Genomic DNA, 12,976 nt, shown 5'->3' with positions numbered 1-12,976 from the left:
TTTTTTTTTATTTCATGGAAAGTGACTCCTTATGTACATAACTGCAGATTTATTGAGTATGTTTCTGCCGTGCTGTAAGATTTTATAGGTCTTATAGATCTGGAATATTTTTGGTTCACTTGGTAATATCAGATTGGCTTCATCCTGCCTCTGATTATGTTTAATATTTAAAGAGACTGGTAGTTTGTGAGCAGTAGTTAGTTATATTTATTGTTTTTAATTAGCAGAAGACATTGCAGAAAAGTCCAGATTTGGATGTTGTACCTGGTTTTTGTTTCTTCTGAGAGTAATTAAATACCCCGTAATGTCTGGGTGCATGTTTGACCCCCAGGTGAAAGCCACAGAAACATAAAATAATATGTCACGGACAGTCAAACTTCTTAAATTTAGGTCGCTTCTATCATGTTAAGTTTGTGTTGTTCTACCCGGGGGTAAATTTGAAGCTTGTTTATTTGGGGACCATTTAAAAGGAAGTGAAAGTTGAACAGGAATTTACACACAAACACAAAAAAACAGTCAAAGATGCAAAAGAATGTGTTTATTTAAAAAACAAAGAAAAAACCACAAGTTCAGGCACAATTATTTTAGCTACGATGAAGCCCACTCAATGAGGAACAAACCACTACAGGTGATATGAAATCCGTGGCTTCCTGTTGGTCACTTTTGGTACTTAAACTGGGAAAAACTTCCGATGAGGCAGATAGTCAGATTATAAATGATGATCCTGTGGCCCTGCGATTCCCATTCACTGACAGCAGTGTATTTTAGTGGCGCCCTGTTTGCGTGGCCATTACTAGAGAATTAGAGCGTGAAATTCTCTTCTCAGCTCCAAGATGACTGTTCTGAAGATCACATGGAAAATGGTACATACATTAACAATATCCAACTATCATCTAATCGCCTCGCGCAGGTTACAGCCAAGGTGAAGGTCTATGAAGCAGCGATTTAAAGGAAGGAAGCTTCATTGCAGACGACTGACTGATTACACAGATGAAACCAAACGCCAAATATTCTTACTTATGTGGTAGATCATGTAACTGTGTTGTAAATTGATCTGTTTTCTTGTCAACCATGCTCTTATGGAGTTGTAACTGTTATTTAATTTACCTTAATGTAAATAGCCTGTAAATGACAATTTGTAATTTTTGTAAATATCATACTTGAGTATTTTTACTTCATGATCATTCTGTTTATATATTTGTATAATGTAAACTTTAAATGTAACAGCTGCTATTTTGTGTTAGTGAGTTTGTTTATATGACCTTTTCTGAATTTTGTAGCCTTTGTATTATTCCTATTTTAATAAACTACTTGACATCACATGTCGTCATGTCCTGTACCTCTGGTCCTTTCTCTTGACATTTTCCCTAGTGTAATATAGTGTAAGGATGATGCCTGCAACACACTCAGAAACTGTTTAGCCAGTTTTTGGCAGTTTACTCCCAAAATCACTCCGAGCTACAGATTCTAGTGTATGATAAATATTCTTAAGTTGTTGAAAGCAGTAGAGGTTAACCATAGAACCACTGAAGAGCATAAATATCAACATGTCGTAAGAAACATTTGGATAACAGATTTGGACATCCCAGGCTTAAGTGATATACAGTTGAACTCGGATAATCTTTTCAGCAACTCTGAAACTTTTGGTTGCTCAACGTGAGATAAGATATAGTTAATGCTCCAAATGTAAGATTAATGCTTGTGTCAAATTATTATATTGAGATAAAAACAGTTTTTTGTCATTGGAAGCAGAAATATTACAGTTCAGGTAAAAGTCCTGCACTCTAACTCCTACATAAGTATCATTAGTAAAATGTCCATAAAGTGTCAGAAGTACTAATTCTGGAGAAAAATGTCCCTTGTGAGTGATATATTGTAATATATGATATTATTAGATCCGTCAGACTGATGCATAAATGTGTCAGCAACATTTTACTGTTGTGGTGGGTCAATCTGGAGCTGGTTTGGTCCAGTCGTTCCCATTTTAAGGGTCCTCCTCCTCCAAAAGGTCACAAGGGTCGTGAGATGATCATTATAAAAGAAGGGAAAAAAAAGTTCTGCAAGACAAATCTGTATTCACTTTTTGTGTATTTTTTCTAATCAGCTATATTGTGAAATATTAGATCATTTTCCCATTTTGAGCCCTGAACAGTTATGAAACCATGACAAAACTTTAATCATTTTTTAATGTAACTGCTAACAGACAAGTGGACCCAATTAGACACTGCTTTTTTTTGTCAGGGATTAAAACCAAAAAGGCTGGGAACCACTGGTTTATAATGGATACAATCCACACAAAAATTTATTGTATTTTATTAACTAATCATAGGATTTTTTAATGTAAAATCCTAATCTGTAAAGTAAGTGGTACCTGTTGCTGTCAAATAAATGTAGTGGAGTAAAAACCTACATTTGCATGTGAAAACTCCAGTAAAATGCATCCACTCAAAGACTTTACATAAGTATAGCAGTACTTCAATATTACTACTTCTACTACTACTTAGTAATTTTCTACCACCATTGGTAACATTGGTAACCACGACCACTATCAGTGATATTCAAGTTGGCCTCAATTTATGTGAGATGTGAGAAAATGATATTCCTGTTTCATTAATGTAATTAAAGCACTTCAGAAGGCTCACAGATGATTTACATAGGAACACACATGTGGAGGTGTAATCTACCTATGTGGCTTCAGGTCATTTTGCCAGTAGGCCACTTCCGTGCTGCTGACCAAGCTGTTTGCCTTCTGATCCCAACCTTTCCCCCGCTGACCAGTTATTGAGAAACTCAAGAGTCTTCCTGTCTCCTCGCTGCAGTAAAGGGATATGAAGGAATTCAATGCCTCTGCCCTGTTGCAGTCATAAAAACTGATACCGAGCGGAGCAGATATCAGATCATGTTTAGACTTTTTGAAGCTATACTTTTATAGATTTTCCCACTGGCCATCCCTGGAAAGAAGTCTTGGAGGGGCCCCTGAACCGCCTTCTGCATTCAAACACACAGCAAGCCCAAGACTATAAAAGAGATAACATCCATATATTATTATAGCAGTCACCTTAAATGATCCATGGAGCTATGATTTATGTTACAATCACAGTACATCACTGACCAGATATACTGTAGAGCATCTATAACATTATCCATCAGCATTAAATGTACCCTCTAAAATCTACACTCTCTCAAGCAGAACTTGTGTTTATTGGCTTCATCACACCTTGGCACATAACACCTTACTTTCTGGAAATTCACATCAGTAAAAATATTTATTACCATCCTATCTGTCCAGCTTTGTTCAGCACTTCATGTCTTATAGAGCTGCATCAACTTTGTCTTCTTTACAAGTCAGCTCAGTGGATTTAAAACCCACCACGTTGTCTGATGGAACCAATGAAAGACTTTGAATAAACTTAAGATATGACCTTCTCTAACTCCTTATTCCTTATTACTGGCATTTCAAGAGAACAGATTCACAGAAAAGTGATAAATGAAGCTGCAGTTTATGTAAAAAAAAGTGTCAGGGACAAGGTTGTAAGTTCAGTCCTTTGTCGCCCTCTGCTGGCCAGGATCTGTCCCTCCAGCCCAGACAATGAGCGGCACCCGAACAAAAAGATTTCAGTGATCAAAAGAACATTAAACATACTCAGAGACATGGTCACAATTAGTCCAGGTGCTAGTGTGGACTCACATCCCAGGGCTGCTGGGCAAACAGAAACCTCTCATCTGTTTGAAACTGGCTCCAAGTAAAAGAAACCCCCTGCTGGTTCCAGCAGTGAGTCACGGGGCACTCTGCTCTTATTGTCTCCGTTGTTAGAGGGAGCGGTGTCCTTGTGTCTGAAGGATGGTGAACCAACGGGAGGGTGAATCTATCTGTGTGGAGAGCCAGTGGAGTCTTGTCTATGTTCTGGGTCACCGTGTTATTTGACTGATGGAGGAATGAGGGTGGCACTGAGATGGATGTCAGACGTTCAGAGTTTCTGATACCTGTACATCAGATGGAAGGAATGAGATTAGTTAGAAGTGAAATTTGTTTACTTCCTCAAACTTAAAAGAATGACACCCCAAAGTTTTATTCAAAAAACACATTTATCAAGTGAATTGCTCCTATTACAGCCAAATGCAGGAACAACATTTAATAGCAGCTCTCAAGTGATCACATGAATAATCACGTTCAGAGAAGAAATATTTGCCCTATTAAATTAAACTGGAGCAGAGAAATTATATACAGTAATAACAAGGCAGATTTAGTACAGCAATGACAAAAAAAAAGATATGGAAGCCCAGGTGTCACTGGGAATGACACTTCTATGGCTACTCCCACTATAGCTAGCTAACTATTACAGTTACACTTATTCTTACACCTTTAACACCTATGTCACTATTTTATGAAAACATTATTTCCCTCATGATGAATCCAGACAATCAAATACTATAGAGAAAATTAAACACAATGATATGATATGTGGTTTTACCTGTCTCTGTTGGGAAAATGAAGCCATTGTGCAATTTCCTGGCAACTGTGTTGTATGAGGAGGAGGCCTCTGGGTTTTGACAGTAGAATCTTGGCACAGCTGTTGCCTTCAAATCAACACAAACATAATCCTAATGTGACGATACAGTATCTCATTAAAAAAAAATCATATTAGTCATATTAGTTAAACCATATTACATTTTTTTTTAAAAAACAACAAATTCTTGGTTTCAGATTTTAAGTTTAAACATTAAATATTCATGAACACATAGGCAACACAAAGTTTTTGATTTAAAAAAAAAGTGTTAATTCACACTGTACCTGGTGCGATGTGGAGCTGTGTGTCACTGCTGGATTCACACACACTGTCGGAACATGATGTCTTTGCCTTTGAAGGTCTGCAGCTGTGAAGGACAAAAACATTTTGTCAAATCACTTACAATTCAGTTCAATCCATTTTGTTACAGCTGAGTGATAGCATCACACAAAGGCCTTTCCATGCACACACTCACTCTGCGCGCTACTCCTCTGTTTGGTTTCCCTCCTCCATTTAGCCCGTCTGTTTGAAAACCAGACCTTTGAAAGACGCACAGTCATGTCAAGAGTAGAAACTGTGATTTTGTATGAACATTTAGATGATGAAAATCATGACTCTACCTTGATGGTGTCTTCAGGAAGTTTGATCTTGGTGGACAGTTTCTCTCTCATGTACATGTCTGCATACTGGCTGTGAGAGAATTCTGATTCGGGAGATAGAAGCATTATATTTAACAGCTTTTCTGAGTGGGAAAAATGCAGTACTGTGTTAGTTTGGCACATGCATACGGTTCTAAATATTTGACTTCACCTTGCTCAAGTGCTCTGCTCTGCTCTGGGGAGAAGGTGGTGCGGTTTCGCTGCTGGACACCTTTAGGTTTCTGGTCATTACTGCTCACTGTCTCAAACATCGCTCTCTGATTCCCATCTTCTTGAATCAAAGAATCAAGACCTGCACATGAAACACACACACACACACACACACACACACACACACACATACACATTACATCAGTATATTAAACCAAGATGAATCAAATTAGATTATTTGGGAAATGATGCATTTTGTCCTTTTATACTAATAATTTTTTCCTGTTAAGAGTCATCAGTTCCCCTCCATTCTTTCCCTTATCGTCAGTAGATTTCCAGTGACCTTGTCAGGTGACTCACCCTGCTCACCTCTGTTGATCTCCATGCACATGGGTCCGTGGTCCAAGTGGATCTTTCTTAAAATCCGATTTATAGATGACACCTTGTAGAACACATTAAATATCATCAAATACTGGAAAATTATCAGTTACATTGAAACTAGTGAGTTAAAGTCTCACTTACGCTGGGCACTTTCGAGACCTTGCACATTCGTGCTGCTGCCAGACGCTTTCGAATTTCCCAAGCGAAAATAGTTGGGTTTTCCCTCTTGCACTGGATTATAGTGGAGATGACACCGGGGGTGAGGAGTCGAGGTCGGCTCCCTCCGATGGTCTTGGGCTCGAGGAGTCCTGTGCTGCGGTAACGGCTCAGGATCTTACTGACGCACCCGTTGGACACCTGAAAGACGCAGTGGTTTGACGCACTGATGGTTTTAGTCACTGAAACTGACCTCGCGGTGCAGCAAGACGCGTTGGACAATTTCTTTCTCCAAAAAGCCTAAATGTGGTTATTTGTGCAGCTCTGCGTACCCGAAGTATCCTGGATATTTGGCTTGGACGGACTCCCTCCGAGGCCAGTTCTATCATTTTCCTCCTCTTGGACTCTGGGAGAGGTCTGCCGTTGAGAAACATCCCTCCTAGCTGGTTGACACGTCCTCCACCTTATCATAACACATTCTATTGTTTAAATGTCTCTTTAAATTGCTTACTAACGATAGAGATTGACTTCTAAAATTACATTTACTGTCTAATCTGTCCTTACTGCACATCAAAGTCTCTGCACGTGCTTTTAAAACTCTAATAACAGCCTTAAAGTGCGCAATAGAATCGTAAAAATTAACCTTTACTTTGCAGATCAGTGTTTGTTCCGCACATCCCCGCTGGCTCCCAGACTTGATGATAAAAGTTCCAAAAACTAAAGTCGTCAAGTGATGATGTCCCCAGGAAAAAGAAAACAGAGAAAAACAGAAAAATATAACAACTTGTGGGAGAATTGTCCAGGTATCTCTGGTGAATGACACTGCGATGGATCACGCCCTTCAGCAGAAATTTATAGGCCTGCAGACCTCAACATGACGTGGTGGCCTGTTACCAGAAATGTCAACATTGCCTGGAAGTGAATGGGAGCATTATAAAGTTAAAATGGGATTCAGATGAGCAGGTCTCTGCTGACAAAAATGTTTTTAAAAATGTACTTGTGTTATTTCAAATATGTTTGGGGAATTTTTTTTTAAAAACAAGTGTCCAGTATTTTTGGTTTAAGCAACATGCAGAGGTATCGACTGAGTCATGGAAATTCATGATTCAGATAGATTCCTTCAGCAAGTAGCCCGAGTATAAGTCCAACAATGAGCTGGGTCTCGTTATAATGCACATCAAACATTTACAAATCCAATAAAATGTAAATAATAAAATATGGGTCAGAAAACGTGTTCTCTCTGAGTTGCATTTGTTTGGAAGAAGCCATATACAATAAGATATCACTTAACAAGAAATGACATAATCGTCTTTGCAGTGTCTTGTCTTGGTGACATATTACATATCGCTGTACCAGAAAATTGAATCGACAGCACCTGACCACATTTCACCAGATTTCTTGGCTGTGGCACTTCACTCAGTGCCATAAACAAATATCTCCACTTCTGAATTCTTACACTTTCTGTGTTTTTGATTCAAAGTGTCTGTGTATTGCTGTAATCAGCAAGTCAACCGTAATATTGAAGCTGGGGAATTCAGACTGCTCTCCTTTTGCGCAGCGGCCACAGGCCCAATCAGACAAACTCTCTTCCTCAGTGCAGCACTGTCCAGCCCTTAAATTTTCTGCCTCTGTGCATGTTATCATGTTATAATGAAGGTGGAAATTCCATCTTTCAAAGAACCTAAATAGTCAACACTAGCATGTTTCCCATCCTTTAGGGGGGCCTTGTGGTCACGTGACTTGAGCATCCTTTCCCAGGTGAAGTGGCTCGGATTAAAAGGATCACTGGTCTCCTTTGATAAAACAAACATTTGGAAATCTGCTCCAATGACGACTGCCATATGGTAAAGTGCTTTTGATAAATCATAAATCCATCACGCAGTCTCTCTTTATTACATTTTCTCTCAAAACGTGAACAAATAGACTCATATATGGGTGCAAGGAAAGGGCCAATTGGGGGACCTCGTTTATCCATAAGAGGGAGGCTAAAATAACCCTCACAGATGTTCCTTGGGCAGCCAGCAGATAAAAATGCGTTGTAAACGTTTCAAAGGGAAATATTTGACGAGCAAATATTAGCCTATGTGAAAAACCCACACAAGGCTCGTCTTTTGGTCTGTTTAATGACTAATTGAATATCATTAGTTGGGTCCACACAGATCGAAGTGCCACCGAAATAAAGGCTCACATTTTAAAATGCCATATGGCCGAAATTATACATTAACCATGAGTTAGAGGACAATAATACTCTCTGTGTACAATCAGCCAGGTTAGATAGAGGACGGCCATTTTTGGACACCATCATCTCCTTGCCAACCGAGACAAAGGACAAATAAGGCAAGCCTTTTTATTTATTACCGGGGAGCTGATGTGGTCATTGATTTATAGTACTTTATTGCACGTACAGTGTGTGCCAAACGAGGTTGATTAAAGTACTTAGGCTGTGTTGTTACGACAGCACCACATATTCGTGGTGCGTAAATCTAAATCTGGGCTCGCCAAAGGAAGGGGCGGGAGTTTAAGCGCTTAAATCATCCCACAGAACGAGTGAACATTGAGATTTGACGTCCTACGTGTTTGTCTTGTGTATAAAACACATATATCTGCCCTTTGCTGTGTCCTGAAGTGTTGGAAAACGTGAATAATTCAGCCGCGTAAAAAGGTAACCAAAACCTCTCCAAAGCGCACCGAAGTGCCGTGTGCGCAACGGGACTTGCATCCATGCTCGCTTGTCTGGCAATGTTCTCCTTCCTGTTCTGAGACAGCAAAGAGTTTCGTGTAATGTCCATGTTTTTGATTTTTACTTCAGTCAATGTTCTTGACTATTCTTTTAACGCAGACGAGTGTTTTAGTCTTTTATTGTAAACAGACCTCTTTTCTTTCCATTTTCTCTTTTCTTTTCTTTCCAAGCTACACCACAAAAACCGGCTGTCTTAGCCTGCCATTTAATTTTAACTGTGTCTTAAATGTTTTACAGTAAGACGTTCAAGGATGTGGCCTTAATCTTAGTTTCCACCTTTTCATTTAAAGATTCAAACTTGGATAATCATGATTACAACAGTTAATATTCATCACCACAAAATCGTCCACCATTGTCTGGAACTAACGACACCAGCTCGTTGAAGGACAAAACCCTTTTTTTAATGGGTAATTTGTAAACAATGTCTCAAATTCTCGTTATTCGCCATATTTTCCTGTATGTCCACAGACTGAGATCATTCCACTTCATTCTGCTTTTCATACTTGTAATAGGTTTTAAATGAATACTGTGCACTGATACTCAGACACGCATAAAAATGATGTCAAGCTGACTAAATGACATCAAACGCCAAACAAGCAGCGATATTCCTGCTCTCCCGAGTATCTTTAGTTAATGACAAATGTAGCTTTTTTTCCCCAAAACTTTGCGCAGCACGCTATAATAACGTGACCTTCTGCAGGCCTATATGATATAGCTTATGTCAGTTTTTTATGTCAGAAACCTACAGTGGTGTCCCTATGATGCACATTAGCCAAATAGTGTGTAAGGTTGTATACATTAATCCCCGAATGTACATCAAAGATTTTATAGCAATTCCCCAAGTTAATCTTCCCCTGCTGTTCAGGAAGACAGGAACCGCGCAGCCTATGACAGTTACAGATTTACCAGAAGAGGCACACAGTGGGCAATTTTAATACAACGTACCTATGGTCAGTGTTAGGTTAGGATGCATGTGTTTTGGCTCCTGTTCATGCATGATTATCTTTCATGTTAATTTTGCATTGTGATTACAGCTCTTCCTATTTTGCTATTTTTATTTTCATAAAAATGTAGATGATGAGTGCCTTCACTTTTTTTTTTGCCAGATACTGCATCATTTTGTCATTAATTTATTCAGCATGATACTGATCTGATTGCTCATCCATAATGTATCATGTAAATCACCATCTTTTCTTTCTTTCTTTTTCCCTGCAGGTGACAGCATGATACCAACCTCTCTCCTGAAGCTGCTGAAGTGAGTGAGTTAGAAGTTTCCAGCCAACTCATTTTCATTGGAACTAACAAAAATGGGAGATGTTCTGGCAATTGGCAGCTTGCTTGAATTATCCAAGATTAATATGGTACATAAATAGGTTGCATTAATATCAAAATATATTAGCTGGATAATTTGTAGTTGTTGACAAGCGGTTAAAATTCCCCTAACAACCACTGACTAACTGGCCTGGACATCCAAACATACAAACAGAGTCACAAATACTTGTGCAAAGTCATAATTTCCACCCTTCAATTCACATATGTACATATTAGCCTCTACAATGTGCAGTGTGTATACATGCACATAGACATAGAGGTGATTGAGTTGAGAAAGGGGATTGTTTGAAATCAAACGCTCGTATCACATGGACAAATTTAAGAAGAAAGTTTTCTGGAGTCTTTGAAATATTGTTCATCTAACAATGTGTACATTTTTTTGTTTCCTTTGATAGTGGGTATCCAGCCTCTATCCCTCTCTGTCTATTCTAGCCGTCTGTCTATCTCTGTCTCTCTCTCTCACACACAGTTCATAGCAGTCATTACAAGTTACTCCTTGTGGGAATTAATGCCTGAGCATTAAAAGTCATGATATATAAAAACATAACAAGGTACTTGGCTTCCAAATATTTGGAGTAGGTCCCCCGAGCATGAATGTCCTTTTCAAGAAGTCCAATGCCCTGCTTCCCACTCACATGGTTACTCACAATCATGTCTGGGAGCTGCCATGTCCAACTAAGCTGCCGCAAAACAGAACAGGCAAAATATATGTTTTTTTCATCTGATGCAAGATCACCCCGGTCACAGAGCATAGACATTACCAGAACCATGGAGCAGGTTCACAAAAATGGAATGTAGCCATGCAGTAACGTAGTCTATATATTTCATGAATGTGTTGTTTTGTTATATAGAACACTGAAGAAATACAACCTTGAAAACAACCTTCATGGCAGAGGTAAAAATTGAGTACAGCTGCCAACTAATAAATAGCTACAATGTATATTAAAGTGAAATACCAAAGTGCAAAATTTTTGATTTTAGATTGTTGACACGTAGGCTATATTGTGCTCTCAAAACCCTGAACAACATTTTATTTTTTTATGGCAACTGTTACAATATTTAGGCCTTTACTTTATCACTTATAATATGATATAATATAATATAATGGGTTTTTTTTCAACAAAATATATATATATATATATATATATATATTTATTTTTTTTCTATCACGTAATAGCTTTAATACTAAAGAAATCTTTAAACCATTGATTCTCGGGCAAGTTCTGAGGCCGTAATTCATAATTACTTTGTCCAATTTTTTTTTCTTTTGTGAATGCAATGCGCTTCCGTCGTGTGAGGTGCTTATTGAAAGAATATTTTCCGACACACCTTGAAGGCAGCATTAGGGGTTAACACTATGCTGACGTGTCGCACCTCTCGCTCCGGAAGACTTTATTTCAATTTGCCTACGCGGTCGAGAAGAGGCTCCATTCGCTTCCATTCATTCTGCTCCTCGAACCCGGAAAGATTTTGACGTGTGTGTATGCATGGCAAAGTGTGTTTCCGGTATAACGTGTGTGTTGATCGGTGGTCAGCCTTTTTCTCTTGGCTTTCAGTAGAACAGGCACTCACTTCAGAGTCCCAGCTCCCTTACCTGGTCACCCCTTTACGGCGATATATCTCAAACCAGTGGACATGGCATCCGTTTCGGCACCAACTCAGACTGCCCCTACTCCGACTGCTCCTCTGCAAAGAGGAATTGTGAAAATGGTAGGAATCCTAACATATGAATATGTGAGCTGACTCGGTGAGTCTAGGGATATAGCTAGTTAGCTTAGAGAGCTGAGGGCTAATGATGGCTAATCTAACTCGGTTGGCACACAACTTAAATTGAACTTATTTGACGACATGAATACAGTTATCTGTAGAATGTAAGTGCTGGCATTATATTCATAACAACTGTCAGTAACTCACCTGGCTGCGGCAGCATTACAGCTAACATTAGTTAGCTGGTTTGCTACTAACTTTGCTAGCCTGCTAATGAGCTGAAGCCAACTGACATTAGCACATGTTTGCTATCTTGGTAGGTAGCTATAAGTAACTTAAACTATTTCACAGGAAGTGTAAAGTGTATTGACAGATATCAAACTGTCAAAAGTCCATTGTGACAAGACAAAATATATTTACATTTACAAATATTCAAGCTGGCTGGACACTAATGCCTTTTTGTAACTTGTTAGCTGTAAGGTTAACAGATGTTTAGTTTCCCAGCTAACGGCTGTTAGCTGTTAGCTAGCCAGCGTTTACTGTCCAGTAAGTTTGAACTTATATGAACAAAGTTCGTGGTCTGTGGGGCAGCTAAAACACGGAGTCGAGAGCGTTTTAAACAAAGTGAATTCATTCATCTTATTGACCACATTTAAATGAGTACTTAGCCAACTTGCGTAAAAGCTAACGTCGTTTCATTTGTGTCCCTCTCAAGAGTTTAAGTGTCATTGTGTTTTATTTCAGCGGTTTAAAGCACCGGTTATTCACATTAGTAAATATAGGATTTTGCTCTGTAGTGGTCGAGCTGGATGATGTGTCTCAACCGTTATAGTCACAGACGGAGCATTTCCTCACTGTGCTGGGTAAAACCGACCACGGGAAACTGACACGTAGCTACAGCTTTCTTTCCCCCTATAATCTCCCATTCATCTTGGTAGTGTATAGTGTCTGTTCATCCATATGTTACTTCACCCTTCATTCTGGCCAGGCACTTTGATCTAAAGGCAAGTTAACCTTTACTCCCCCAAATAAAGTTAACTGATTTTTTCATTGTATGCCTTTGCATAGTAATGTAGTTTGACCTATGGAAGGTGTCCAGTAAATCGACAGTGTTTAATCTGCCACCATGAAACTCATGGAAAAGTAATGTTACCTTGCTCAAGGGATGGATAGTTGTTTCAGGGAAACTTCTTTCATAATTTCCAGGTATATTTTAGGATTTGAGATGGCAGGTTCTTTACCACAATATCAATTTTCACACCTTTGTTTGTTTTCTAGAGACTGAATTAGCTGGGAATTGATTAGATAATCATGGGATTAACATGTATGTATATATTATTCCT

General features: G+C 38.8%; 2 protein-coding genes across 4 annotated transcripts in view; one reads left to right on the top strand and one right to left on the bottom strand.

Annotated features, from left to right (window-relative positions):
• Nucleotides 1-3,643: 3,643 nt before the first annotated feature.
• Nucleotides 3,644-6,531, bottom strand: pax4 (paired box 4). 3 transcript variants are annotated; one of them, XM_087172593.1, is made up of 10 exons: nucleotides 6,498-6,531; nucleotides 6,187-6,317; nucleotides 5,840-6,055; nucleotides 5,678-5,759; nucleotides 5,319-5,459; nucleotides 5,129-5,211; nucleotides 4,984-5,047; nucleotides 4,793-4,869; nucleotides 4,473-4,578; nucleotides 3,644-3,984 (listed from the first exon to the last, which is right to left on the bottom strand). In XM_087172593.1, the coding sequence occupies exons 1-10, from the start codon at nucleotides 6,529-6,531 to the stop codon at nucleotides 3,674-3,676; spliced, it is 1,245 nt and encodes a 414-aa protein (XP_087028719.1). In that variant the 3' UTR covers nucleotides 3,644-3,673. The 3 variants fall into 3 exon arrangements, with proteins under 3 accessions (XP_087028719.1, XP_087028720.1, XP_087028718.1); XM_087172594.1 differs by having other exon boundaries at nucleotides 4,793-4,875; nucleotides 5,319-5,438; XM_087172592.1 differs by having other exon boundaries at nucleotides 4,793-4,875; nucleotides 5,319-5,480; nucleotides 5,693-5,759.
• A 4,907-nt stretch (nucleotides 6,532-11,438) lies between these two features.
• The window catches only part of snd1 (staphylococcal nuclease and tudor domain containing 1), a 168,477-nt gene continuing 166,939 nt past the window's right edge, over nucleotides 11,439-12,976 (top strand). The window contains exon 1 of the mRNA XM_087172590.1: nucleotides 11,439-11,636. Coding sequence (XP_087028716.1) covers nucleotides 11,562-11,636 — 75 coding nt within the window. The 5' untranslated portion in view covers nucleotides 11,439-11,561. The remainder of the gene's footprint in view (nucleotides 11,637-12,976) is intronic.

This window comes from Seriola lalandi, unplaced genomic scaffold (assembly GCF_002814215.2).
Source record: "Seriola lalandi dorsalis isolate HSWRI2012SDOR001 ecotype SW California unplaced genomic scaffold, Sedor1 jcf7180002053435, whole genome shotgun sequence".
NCBI lineage: Eukaryota > Metazoa > Chordata > Actinopteri > Carangiformes > Carangidae > Seriola > Seriola lalandi.
This window is presented reverse-complemented; position numbering and strand designations above follow the sequence as displayed.

Coding starts and splice junctions, on each gene's coding strand:
- pax4 (XM_087172592.1), bottom strand. CDS start 6,531: ATGTGCGGAACAAACACTGATCTGCAAAGTAAAG. Junction 6,318..6,497: donor CACTGATCTGCAAAGTAAAG/GTTAATTTTTAC, acceptor TGTTATGATAAG/GTGGAGGACGTGTCAACCAG. Junction 5,048..5,128: donor TTCCTGAAGACACCATCAAG/GTAGAGTCATGA, acceptor CGTCTTTCAAAG/GTCTGGTTTTCAAACAGACG.